The 14220-nt window shown below is 36.7% G+C and overlaps 1 protein-coding gene across 1 annotated transcript; it reads right to left on the reverse strand.

Annotated features, from left to right (window-relative positions):
• Positions 1-7751: 7751 nt before the first annotated feature.
• Positions 7752-9915, reverse strand: LOC149817963 (uncharacterized). Its single transcript, XM_089986125.1, has 3 exons — positions 9721-9915; positions 8734-8829; positions 7752-8123 (listed from the first exon to the last, which is right to left on the reverse strand). Exons 1-3 carry the CDS (start codon positions 9913-9915, stop codon positions 7752-7754), a joined length of 663 nt encoding a protein of 220 aa, XP_089842251.1.
• Positions 9916-14220: the final 4305 nt, after the last annotated feature.

Genomic DNA, 14220 nt, shown 5'->3' on the forward strand with positions numbered 1-14220 from the left:
GACTCCTTCATCTTGTAGAAATTATACTGCTCTAGAAGTATCTAGATACAAGTTTTAGAAGTTGTAGCGTACTTCTCCTTTAATGCTTCCATCATCATCTTTGCAAATTCACAATCCTCAAAAACATGAATGAGGTCATCTTACATGAATGTAAAGAGAGTAGTCTTTGACAGTAAGTCATCCTCAACGAACATGGCTAGGTTCTTTTTATCATCTTCACTAACTTTATCTCCAAGGATTGGTTTATTTTTATTCAGAATGTATAAAGTTTTGTTGTGAATAAGCAGATACTCTGTCTTGTGTTGCCATATCGTGAAGTTTGTACCATTGAGTTTCTCGATTTTAGAGAGATCAACCATAATTACACGATTTGTCATTTTTTTAACCTTAAAAAAATAGATAATACTAGGATTAAATTAAATTATTCTACTATTATTATCATTATTATTTTTTCTAAAAAAATTAAAAATGCCTAAAAAGCTCTTTTCTACAGTATTTGAAAGTTCTAAGCCTTTTTCTATAATTTTAAAAAAGTTATGTTCTTATTCTATAATTTAATAAAAAAAATGCTTTTTAACCATTTTAATAAAGTTCAAGTACCAAACAAAAATTATTTTATCATAGAACTATCAAGTTGCAAATAAACAGAAATGAAGTATTGAATAACAAATTACAGGCTAACCGGGTACCAATAAGAAATAACAGTAATATTATACACTGAGTAGTAAATAGTGGTGTAACTTTTATGAAATAAAATTTTAAAACAATGTTTTTAATAAAAGCTAGACACCAAATAATAAAAATCGGCTCACACGAGTGGTAGAGTCTGGGTCAATCTCAGGGAACGAAAAAAATATTTTGTATTCCATAAATAAATAAGCTACTCTTTATTGCCTTAAAAACTAAAAATAATAATTAATTAAATAAATTAAGAGTGTTGCCCCCCTGCAGAGGGCTTAAACAAATAATTAAGTGGTTTTATTACAGACCCAAATGAATAAATAAATGAAATCCTAATCTAAAAATAAGAGAAAAGTCTTCAGTGCTTGAGCTTTGTCCCTTGATTTGAAGTTGTAATCTTTTTACTTCTCCTTTACTGATCCTTATGTCTGAGAGCTCCCTGAGGGGCTCAAAAGGGGCCTAAAGGGCCTTTTGAGGTGAGCTTTTAGGGACCTCAGAGGGCTCTTTGGGAGTACTTTTGAGAGCTCATCGCACGTCTAAATGCTTCCCTGCAAAAAATCAAAAGACAAAATACAAAACAAAACACAAAAACTCATAGAAATTCAAGGTTAGTTTCAGCTAAAAATCACAAAATCATGAATTAAACTAACTTGCAATAAACTAACTACATGAAACTATGAACTAACTTAAGTGAACTTAAACACTAAATGACAAAATAGCAAAACAAACAAACTAACTATCAAGAAACTAATTCATGTAACAACCTAACTATGACTTATTCAAGAAATCAAGAAACTAATTTAACCAAAAGATCAAGAAAGTAATCAGCCTAATATGATTGTCTAACTAGTTATTTACCCTAACATTAATAAGTAACACAAATCAACAAGAGTAAAATACCAAGAAAATTACCTAACAAATAATGCTAACCGACTAACAAAAAATCACTTTAAACTAGCTATGGGACTAAATCAAAATTGCAAATTTGCGTAAATAACCTAACTACCCTTAACATGAATAAAAAAATATCACTGCATACTAAATCAATTGAAAACTGGGTTTACTTGAAACGTGAACAACAACGTCAACTATGTTAATTAAGTAAGATCGACAGAACATATAACTTGGCTAAAGCAAAAAGATTATTTTTAAGTTAATATAAGCAATACTAAAAACTGCTGGAACTAAATAAATTAGCTGTCTACTCAATAAGGATGGCAGAGATTAAAACTATTTTATTTGGCTAAAAAAAATTAACTAGCCACTTACAACAAAGAAAACGCTACACTATATGGTTATCAATTTTTTTTTCTTTTCTTCTAATCTAATAAGTAATCTAGCTAACTAAAAACTAATCTAATGTTTAATGTAAGCTTAATGGCAGATATTGAACAGTAAATAAAACAAATAAACTATGATCTATTTGACATCATCTAAAAAGATTTAGAAAAACTATGCAAGAAAAGCTAAATCGACTAATATTAAAAAGACTATTCACGTGATCTATAAAACACCAAGTATTAAAAAAAATATGATGCAGACTAACTCTAACATAAAAACTAATTGAAAATCAAGAAAATACCAGAAAACACTATATGCAAACTATCGATTTGATTAAACTACAGTTATTCTAGGCACAATCAAGAAAAAATAGCTACTCTAGATTAAGCAAATATATATACTTTCAGATGCTAAATTTAAACTAATCTAAACTAAATGTGCAAAATATGCAATGATCAAATGAAACTACATGGAATGCTAAGATTTATGATATGCGAAAATTAAAACTACAATGAAACGGGGGAGAAGAAGCAAATCGTACGATCCGCTTCCGATGGATGGGTTGAGAAGAAAAAGCTGGTTTCTCCATTGCAATCATATGCAGCTCCAATACCTCTCCGATGATGAGAGCAAGAAAACATCGACGACAATGGGGTTTAGAAGATAGAACGAGGAAGAAAGATAAGAGAACCGTCTTGAGAAGAGAACCGGCTTGAGAAGAGAAAAGGGAAAAAAGGAGAGGAAGAAGAGGTAGAGAGGAAAGAGAAGGGGGGGCACAGATCTTCAGAGGAAAAATGTGGGCTATTTCTAAAAATTAGTATTTATACTAAAACCCTATGCTACATAATTTTTTGAAGAAGTTCAAGTAGTTTTTAAAATTCCCAAAAGGGTCTTCTTCTAAAAAAATGTGTTTTGCAAAAAGAATTACTTCTAAACTGTCTAGAATTAGTAAATAACATTCCTAATCTAACTAAGCTACATATTAGAACATTATAAAACAACTAAAACTCTAAAAAACATAGGACAAGGTCTAAAAAGGTGATTTTTCTTTTATTTTTAATTTAAATGCAGTTTCTCAAAAACACCAGAAAGACTTGGTTTTTAGTATGATTTTTCACTAGATCATGAATAAAATGCAAAATATATGCATGATCAAATTCTCCCAAGCTTATTGTTTGCTAGTCCTCGAGCAAACTGAAGCAAAAAGCAAAAATAACAACTAACCAAAACAAAAACCTAACTCACTTTTGTAGGAATCACGGTTGCATTTAGCATATGCAACAAGCCCTTTAAAACCCTGGGTTACCCCAGTGGATGGGTAAGGTCTCATGAGGGTTTGCAGTGATGCTACCCACAAAGATCTCTGTCATGTATGCATAAAAATTTTAAGTCACAAAGCATTAGGCTGTTAAGGAGTTTGTTTTCACAAACATTTCATGCCATTACATTTTTAAAACATAATTAGATCCTTTTACATGCCACTATAGAATAAAACCTTTTCTAAATATCATAATCATTTATGCTTTATTCTCAGAAAATCGAATATATGCATGTCATTATTTACTTATCCTCACTCATATATTTTATGCATAAGTTTTTTCAATACTTATTCCTAAGCAGTGAACTTTTTCTTTTGTGCTTTTTCTTTTTCCAGATTTTTAAATTTTCTACACTTTTTCTTTCTTTTTGTTGAGCAATATTTCAAATTTCCAGTTTCGTGACCCATGTAATGAGCTTTGGGTCAATGACATTAAGGCCAAACAACCTTAGGGCACCAGATACAAAGTATCCCTCAGACTTAATTGCTCAAGTCACTAGACCTTTCATTTTTAGAGTTTTACGTATAGCTTGCTTCTTGTCATATGCAATATCAACATCTATTAGGCTATCTATAAAGTCTATGTAACTGGCTTTTTGGTCGGTGGCTCCCAAACCAGATGGCTTTAGGGCACCAGGTGTAAACACCCCTTAGTCTCTACTTGCTCGAACAAAATAGGCCACAAATATTAACTTAGACAAAGAAGTAACTTTCTTCATTATCCTTTTCGATATAGAACTCAACCACTTCAACTTGTGTCTGAGCCCAGTTACTAAGAAATAGGAAGACATCAAACAACTAAACATATGCTCTTTTTCACTTTTTAAGCTCTTCTTTTTAATGTTGTTTATTTGCTTAGTTTTCAAAAATAAAACTATGCATACTCATACTTGTGGTTCAAAATAAATTCTAACATGCATCTATCGCCATTTCTTTGAAATCCACATAAATAACCATGTTTTTCTATATCAGTGTCAGAAAAAAAAATCGTGGGGCTTAAAAATTCTCTAAAAACATTAGATTATGTAAAATATTTATATATGGTTAAACTCATTCCTTAAAAGCTCATTTTTTATGAGTTTTCATCTGTGCGTAAGTACAAAGACAAAAAAAGATTTTGGTGTGCAAACTACACCCTCCCCCATGCTTAAATGATACTGTCCTCAGTGACACTCTCCCATGCTTACATGAAACTGAGTGAATGCACATGAGAAACAAAATAATTGGGAAAAAAGTAGTAGAAGTCACCTGATCCACACTGTGGGATCTTACCTGATGCTGCATTGTACTGGCTCTGCAGAGATTTCACTTGTCTCAATGTATATAACTCATAAAAATTGCACAAAATATAATACATACATGATCATCTATCATTCATGAACAAGGAAAACATATCCTAAGAAAACTATGAAAGAACAAAAAATCTAATCCTAAAAATACAACATACAAACATTGTGTATTGCCGCATTCATCAATGAGGTCAATGACCTCGATGTCCTGACTAACCACGTCATCAAAAATACAGAGCTTCAGTCGCTGCCCATTGACGTTGAAAATGTTTCCCGTTCGAGAATTCAAAATAGTTCTAGCTCCATATGAAAAAACTCTGTGGATTGTGAACGAGCCATACTATCTAGACTTCAACTTCCCTGAAAAAAAATGGAGACACAAATTATAAAGCTAGACCCTCTGACCAGGCATGAACTATTTTCTCAAAATATGTTGATCATGAAAATGCTTCGTTTGAGCCTTGTAGATCTTGGCACTCTCATAAGCCTCATTTCTCAACTCCTCAAGCTCACTCATCTGCAGTTTGCGCTCTGCGGAAGCTTGGGCCATATCAAAATTGAACTTCTTAATCGCCCAATATGCCCTATGCTCCAACTCAACAGGGAGATGACATGGCTTCCAAAAAAACAATCGGTTTGGGGACATGCCAATCAGAGTCTTGAAAGCAGTCCTATATGCCCATAAGGCATTGTCAAGGCGTTGGGACCAGTCCTTTCAGTCTAGCTGGACTGTCTTTTCAAGAATCCACTTGATCTCTTTGTTGGAGACCTCGACCTGACCACTCGTCTGTGGATGGTATGGTGTAGCAATCTGGTGATGTACTGAATATTTCCTGAGTAAGGAAGCAACATGCACATTCCTGAAGTACTTACCGCTGTCACTAATCATCGCTCTCGAGACATGAAACCTACTAAAGATATTGTGCTTGATAAATCAAGGCACCTCTTTATGATCATTGGTCCGGGTGGCCACGACCTCGACCCACTTGGACACATAATCGATCACCACTAAAATGTAAACAAAACCGAACGATGGCGGGAAGACGCCCATAAAGTCGATATCCCACACATCAAAAATCTCAACGACAAGAATGGGAAGAAGGGCATCATATCACGCTTGGAAATGCTCCTTGTCCGCTGACAACGTAAGCATCTCTGACAAAAATTATTAGCATCTCTATGAAGTGTTGGCCACCAAAATCCAGACTGGAGGACCTTTGCGATAGTCTTTTGGCTAGAAAAGTGGCCTCCATAGGCCAAGGAATGACAGAACTATAGAATAGAATCAAATTCTTCCTTGGAAATGCACCTCCCAATCATCTGATCCGGGAATAATCGAAACAACTCAGGATCCTCATAAAAATAATGTTTCATCTGCGACAAAAAGCGATCTCTTTCATTCATGTTCCTATGCTCAGAGAACTCCCCAATCACCAAGAAGTCGATATGCGCGAACCAGGGCAGACGCTTGACATGAAGAAGCTGATCATCCAAGAATGAATCATCAATCTGCCCCTGATCAGTGGATGTCTCCATGGTCAGTCTGGACAGATAATCTACTACAAGATTCTCACATCCACTCTTATCTCAAATCTCAAGATCAAATTCTTGTAGCAGAAGAATCCAATAGATGAGTCACGGTTTAGCATCCTTTTTACTCGTCAAATACTGCAAGGCGACATGATTGAAATAAATGATGACTTTAGAGCCCAATAAATATGAACAAAACTTCTCAAGCGCAAATACTACAGCTAGCAATTCCTTCTTTGTGGTCGTATAATTTATCTGCACATCGAAAAGGGTCATGCTGGCGTAATAAATGATATGAGATCGTCGTTCGATCTTCTGACCAAGAATGAATCCAACCGCGTAATCAGAAGCATCGCACATGATCTTGAAAAGCACTGACCAATCGGGGGAATGAAGCATGAAAGTTGTAGTCAGGGCTTCCTTCAGAGACACAAACGCCTTCAGACAGGCATCATAAAAAAAAATGGCTGGCCTTTCGACAACAAGGTACATAACGGTCTAAAAATCCTACTAAAATCCTTGATGAACCGTCTATAAAAACTTGCATGCCCTAAGAATGAATTCACTTGCCGTACAAAGCTCGGTGGAGATAATTTGGCAATCGACTCCACTTTGGCCTTATCAACCTCAATCCCTTTTTCGGACATAATATGTCCAAGAACAATCTTCTGCTGAACTATAAAATGGCTCTTCTCCCAGCTAAACACGAGATTTGTCTCCGTACAACACTTCAACACTCTTAATAACTTTTGAAGACAATCATTAAAGGAAGAGCCATAGACCAAAAAGTCATCCATGAAAATCTCAAGGACGTCATCTACCACATGAGAAAAGATTGCTATCATGCACCACTGAAATATTGTCGGGGCATTGCAGAGCCTAAATGTCATTCTCCTAAATGCAAAAGTGTCATATGGGCAAGTGAACGCCATCTTCTCCTGGTCCTCAGGGTGAACAACCACCTGATTGTATTTTGAATAACCGTCCAGGAAACAAAAATAATGCTGGCCTACAAGTCTCTCCAAAATCTTGTCGATGAACAACAATATGAAATTATCCTTTCGTGTTGTACTGTTCAACTTCCTATAATCATTACACACTCGCCACTTCGTAGTAGTCCTCATGGAGACACTCTGTCCCTTCTCATTCAGCGCAATGCTTAACCTAGACTTCTTAGGGACAACTTGGGTGGGGCTCACCCATTGACTGTCAAAGTTGGGATAAATGATCTGTGCATCCAACTACTTAACTACCTTCTTCTTCACCACCTCCATATTGCGGGGATTCAACCTCCTTTATATCTCTCTTGAGGGCTTTTCACTCTCATCCATGATAATCTAATGCAAGTAAAAGGAGGGGTCTGTCCCCTTCAAATCCGCCATCGACCATCCAATCACCTCCTTATACTCATGTAGAACCTGCAGAAGCTGACACTCCTGAGTGTCAGTTAGGTCTGCAAAAATAATGACGAGAAGAGTCTGATCTTTGCCTAAAAAGGCATACTTGAGTGAAGCTAGTAAGGGCTTTAACTCAAGTTCAAGCAGACTCTTAATGGAAGGTTGGGCAAGCTTCTCTGCCAACTCAGGGAGTGGGCCAAAGTGCCCGGTCCAATTCAGCTCACTTGATCGACTATCAATCAATCCCAAGCAATCTCACTCGAGTGATTCATCCTCCTCCTTCTTAGGTGGATCACTCAATGTCCAAGCATGTTCTGCTTCTACGAGGTCCTGAATGAGATCGACCTCAAAATAAGCCTTATTGCCTGCAGGGCCCTTCACGGCATGAAAAAAGTTCAGCCTCATCTTTCTGTTGCCAAATGAAATGTCCAATGCACCTGTGCGACAATTGATGCACACATTGGCGGTGGCCAGGAAGGGGCGACCTAAAATGATGGGGGTCTGCCTCATATCACCCACTCTTTCTATATCCAAGATGATAAAGTCATCAGGGAAGTAGAAGTCTTCCACCTTGACTAGAACATCATCAAGAATCCCTCGCGGGACCTTGATCGATTTGTCTGCCAGCTACAGAGTCATAGGTGTTGGCTAGGGATGGTAGTGGACCAGAGCAGGGGTGGGGGACAAGGTATCCACCCCCGTCTTATTTCAAAATCAAAACCTTCATCCCCGCCTCCATCCCCGCACGGGGATGGATTTTAACCTCCACCCCCGCCTCCATCCCCGTTTCATGTCCTCCATCCCCGGTCCAAACAGGGGTGAGGCGGGGCGGGGCCCCGTTTCCCCACGGTCTATAGTCATTCCTTGAAGGATTGAGGGCGGGGCGGGGCAGGGCAGGGCAAGGTTTGAGACGAGGATGTGGCAGGGCGGGGGAAAGCGTAAGTCCATCCCCACATGAGGATAGATTTTAACCTCCATCCCCATCTCCATCCCCATTTCATGACCTTCATCCCCGGTCCAAACGGGGCGAGGTGGGGCGGAGGCCTGTTGTCCCTCGATCCACTACCATCCCTAGTATCGGCTTCATCTCCCATAAAAGAAACTCGACAAGATATTCACACTTTCCCTAAGGTCAATCAAGGTACGTTCAACAGTGATGTCTCCTATGCCACACAAAATAATGGGTCCCTAGGTCCTTGAGCTTAGGTGGAGTTTGGTGTTGTAGCATCACACTCACCTGCTCAGTCAGATAGATTTTCTTTGGCATATAGGACCTCAACTTTCTCTTTTGTGTACAAAGAACCTTCAGGAACTTTGCATATGCAGAGACTTGCTAAATGGTATCTAGCAAGGAGAAGTTTATCTGAACGTGCTTGAATATCTCAAGCATCTCCTACATGTTCACTCCCTGCTTGCCAAATGACTTTGGTCTCTCTAATGCCTTAGGAAAGGAGGCTTTGGGGATATGGGACTTGAAAGGTTCAGATAAGGGAGCCCTCTTGCTTTTCTGAGGTATGACAGTAGGGACTGATTGCTTTTTATTAGGTCTCTTACTTTTTTCTACAGCCTCTCTCGATTGGTATTGCTTCCTACTCCTAAGGGTTACGATCGCTTGAGCTTGCTCTTGATGGGCATCTGTCATGTGCAGGCCATGTATCAGCTCCTTACCCCTAGGGTTAACCAACAACTGGCTAGGTAAAACCTCCTTGCTTTGACTGCTAAGCGCCTCGGTGAGCTATCACATCTGCGTCTTGAGTTTCGCAATGGAGTGTGTGTGGGAACTCAAGTTCGCCTTGAGATCCGAGAAGGCCTGCAACATCTTGTCCTCGAAGGGCTGGCTAGAAGTAGTCTCTTGGGATGGAGGCTGACTATAGGAAGGATGGGCTAGGGGGTAGCTAGATCGCTGAAAACCAGGGGCAGAACTGCCTTGCCTAGGTTGGTTCTGGGAAGGGATGGGGGTATGGACTTATGGATTTCTCCACAAGAAATTAGGATGGTTACGCCAACTATGATTATAAGTGTTGGAAAATGGGTTAGGTGCAGGCTTGATGAAACCTTGCGACATTTGAGCTTGCTCCTGGACAAACTCAAGGTACTATGGCGCCACGGGCAGTCAAAAACATGGTGTGCTGGGCTAGCACACAGCGCACACACCTGCATGGGCCAGAGGAGGGGGGGGGGGATTCGACAACAACTGATCCAATTTCTAGGTTAGCAGGTATGCCTTGTTATACAACTCAAGGTTCATCCCTAACTTGAATATACCAGCCTTCTTAGCTCCAACAAGGGCAGGTGTAGCCCTCTCAGATCGTGAGGTGGAAATGTGGTACATCAAATTCTCACTCAGGGTCTCAAACAAGGCCCATGCCTCATCCTCACTCTTCAGTCTGAAAGTGCCCCTACAGGCAACATCAACCATTTGACGGTTCTTCTCAGTCAACCCATCATAAAAATATTGCACTTGTTGCCAACGGGGCACCTGGTGGTGGGAATACTTTCAGAGATCTTTCATCCTCTCCCATGTCTCATGAAATATTTCTCCCTCAATTTGTGAAAAGCTAGTGATGGCTTTTCAATATTGGTTCATCTTACCAATCGAGAAGTATTTCTTGAGGAACTCTCTTTGTATGTGTTCCCAAGTGGTAATCTGAACAGTATCTAAGGCTTTTAGCTAGTGCTTGACTTTGTCCTTAAGGGAGAAAGGGAACAATGCCAACCTCAACGCATCATTTCTGAAATTATTGATCCACACTATAAGTTGATCTCGAGGAACTCATCAAGATGACAGTAGGAGTCTTCATTGCTAACGCCATAAAATAATGGTAACATTTGAATGACATTGGCCTTGATCTCAAAATGGTTTACTCCTATATCAGGTCTCGTGATGCAGGAGGTGGGAGTGTAAACATTGGAAATGAAGTACTCCATGAGAGGATGGGTTAATTGCTGATCCTCAGCCATGGAGTCAGGTCTGCGAGCTCTCCTAACGAGGGACTCGGGGTCCTCTAAAGTCTCTACACACTTGGGTTCAAGCGAGCGTCACTCTTGCATGCACCCGAGGGTAGACCGATGCAGCAACCGTCCTAAGGCATTGGTTTTCTATCTACCTAATATGCAGAGTGGTCAAACCATAATAAACCACAATGCAGATAAAGAAAAAGAAAACTCAAAAGTAGTAAACCCAGCACCACACACTTGCACTCAACAAATATCTTGTAAAAAGTAAACTACGAGCATGGTATCATTCATGCACAATCACCTCCTAAGGGAAGCCTAATAGGTGAACCGTGCAAGATAAGTAAGTTGGTCTCTAGGGCTCGCAAGCAACGTGGTTCTAACTTTTAAGTACTGAAAGAAACTAGCAATCCTAAATAAGTAAGCAGGAAAATAAATTAGCAATCCCAAGCAAAGAACAAGAAGAAAACTAGCAACCTAAGTAAAACGAGAACACACAAGAGACAATAAAGTGAATACTCATATTTCAATCATCATTCCTCGACAACGGTGCCAAAAATTTGGTGTAACTTTTATGAAATAGATTTTTAAAATAATATTTTTAATAAAAGCAGTGTGAAAGTGTGATCATTGCAAAAATTTTCCTCATGGTTCTCCCTTTTCCTTCTCTTAGCCTTTCTAACCTCTATTCCCTTTTTTGAAGGGAAAATAAAAGATAGAAAAAGAGAGAGAAGAGAAAGAGAGAGGAACTTTTTTTACAAAGGTCTCATTTGACCTCAATTTTGAAAATATTTTAAAAAATTACTCACCTCCATTTTGAAATATTTACGAGAAAATTGAGAGACGGGGATTCGCTCGTCGGTACGAGATTTGACCGTTCCTGGCGCCTTTACCAGGGGTAATCGAACCAATGATCGAATTTATGCCTTTTTGCTTTGCTAAAATATTATCTAAGAATTTATTCTAAAAAAATGCATAAAGAATCATGTTTGTGCAAATGCGAGGATGTATGCTCTTTTGGGAAAATAATTTAGAAATTTTGGGATTTTTCAAGTGACTCTGAAATAAATTTGATAATGGAGTGAAGAAATGATTCAAAGGTTTGAAATTGTTTTGAAAAAGTTAGATCTTGAATCTAACTCAAAATTTGAAATAGATCTAGAAGAAGACACTTGAATTTTCAAGTCTTGGAGTGATCAGAATTTGGAAAAATAATCCTTTAGATAAAGAGAAAAGGAATTTAGAATTGGAATTTTGAAAATAAGAATGAATTTTTCAAAGTCAGAATGGACTTTGAATTTGGATCGATTTTCAAGAATCAATTTTTTTGAAAAAGGAAATTTTGAATTCAGAACCTAAAACAGGAATTGAACTTGAATTTAGACTTTGATAAATGAATTTGGAATTGGCTTTGGAAATGAGAATTGGAAATGGAACTGGATTTTAAATCTGGAATAGAATTTGATCTGAAATCTGGAATCCTAGATGGATTTCAATCCGAAATATGAATCCTAAATAAAATTGGATCTGAAGTCTAGAATCCAATATGAGATTTGAATCCGAAATCTGGAATCCTAAATGGAATTGGATCCGAAGTCTGGAATCCAAGATAGAGTTGAATCCAAAATCTGGAACCCTAAAGGGAACTGGATCCAAAGTCTGGAATCCAAGATGGATTTGGATCCGAAATCTGGAATAGAATTGGATCCGAAGTCTGAAATCCAAGATGGAGTTGAATTCAAAATCTGGAATCCTAAATGAGATTGAATCCAAAATCTGGAATACAAGGTGGAATTGGATTCTAAATCTAGAATCCAAGATGGAATTTGGATTTTAAAGATCCAAATGGGACTTTGAGGATGGATCTGGATTTTGGAAATCCAGTTTTGATTTTAAAAGTGGGCTTTAAGCTTAGGAAAAATCGAGTTTTGAGATTCAGAATTAATCTCAAAACCTTGATTTTGAATTGAGAATCAAGACTCAATCTTTAGATAGAACTTTGGAGATTTTAAAAAATAAAGAATAAACTTGATTTTAAACTTGAGTTTAAAAATCAGAAGATGACTCTGGAATCTCAAAGTTGAATTGAACTTTGAAATTCAATCTAGAATATTGAATTGAATTTGAATCCTGAAAATGAATTAGGAATTTCAAAGTTGATTTGATCTTTGAAATTTGATTTGAATTGGAAATTGAATTTTGAATATGAAAATGAATTTGAATTTTCAAAGTCAAATGGAACTTTGAAACTGAATTTTTGAATTTTTAAAATGAGATATAAAGATGAAAAGAAATTGCAGATTGGTTTGAAAAATAAAGAAGATATTTGAAAATATATCTCAGAATCACTTGGATTTTTTTTTAAAAAGAATTTTTGAAAATATGATGTAATTCTATCCTAAATGATGAAATGAACTAAAGAATTTGAAATTGGATTTGAAAAGCATATTTTATTCTTTAGGTGAATTAAAATAAGATTAAAGATATAATACATTTCTGACTATGGTCATTAAATGTATTATATAATAATATGTATTTAAATTCACATGAAGAATAAAATACATTTTGGTGCCTTTATAGAGTTTAAAATAAAATTAACTCTTAATATATCCTGACTATGGCCATTGATATATATTTTGAGTTGATTCTAAGTTAAACTTTGATAAAAGAAGAAAGTATTTAGAAAAATATGATGATTTTTTGAAAAAGATCTAGTGTGGATCCAGTGTTATTCCATAAAAGATGAAAATCCTAAGCATTGTCCACATTTTGACTATGGCCATCAATGTGGGTCATTTGCTTAGGATTAATCACCTCCTATTAGAATGGTGCACATGCCATTCGTGTTCCCATTCATGAAATTTTAAAATAAAATAAAAAAATGACATGAAACAAGCAATTCTGGAAAAATATGCATGCTCATACATTCTAATCTAGTACAGGAGATGTAAATTTCTCATTATAATCTAACTATTACATTATGAAATTAAAATTTGAAAATATCAAAGTCTCTAATCTTAGAAAAGAAGTCTGAATTTTTTATGCATTTATGCAAAAGCAGAGTTAGCACAAAAAGATGCATATAGCAAGAGATATCATATTGCATTTAGGATATAAATGATGAAATGCATATATCTGAATAGAGAATGTTTACACAACATCTAAATGCCATACATGGGTTATTGAGGGTATATATATATATATATATATATATATATATATATATATATATATATATATATATATATATATATATATATATATATATATATATATATATATATATATATATATATATATATATATATGAGGATGCCTAGGTCATGCATGAAATGCTATATTTATGCTATTGAAAAGCTACTTATGATAATGCATTTAAGATGAAAATATATGAAAACATGGATCTACAGTGCATGAATGGGACTAACATGTATACAAACTAGAATTATGGTGGAGGTTCAATGAGAAGGCTAAATACACATGCCCCCAAAGCCATGAAAGGCATTGTATGATGCGCAAGTGTATGAGTGACAGTGGTGCAACAATGAATGTCACTGTGAAAGATGTTGGGATGGCTATTAGTGTTTGAAGAAAGATGTTGACAGCAAAGGGGAGCCATAAACATCAGTACAAATGCAATCACCACTCACTATTCTTGATCAGGAAATTTTGTGTAGGCAAGAAAACAAATTTTGGGGTTAGCCTAAATCTGGAGCCTTCACAATATCCACCATCGATTTCTCTGTTTGAAAGAGGCTTGCAGGGAAGG

This window comes from Nuphar pumila, chromosome 13 (genome assembly GCF_984573655.1).
Source record: "Nuphar pumila chromosome 13, dmNupPumi1.hap1.1, whole genome shotgun sequence".
Classification (NCBI taxonomy): Eukaryota; Viridiplantae; Streptophyta; class Magnoliopsida; order Nymphaeales; family Nymphaeaceae; genus Nuphar; species Nuphar pumila.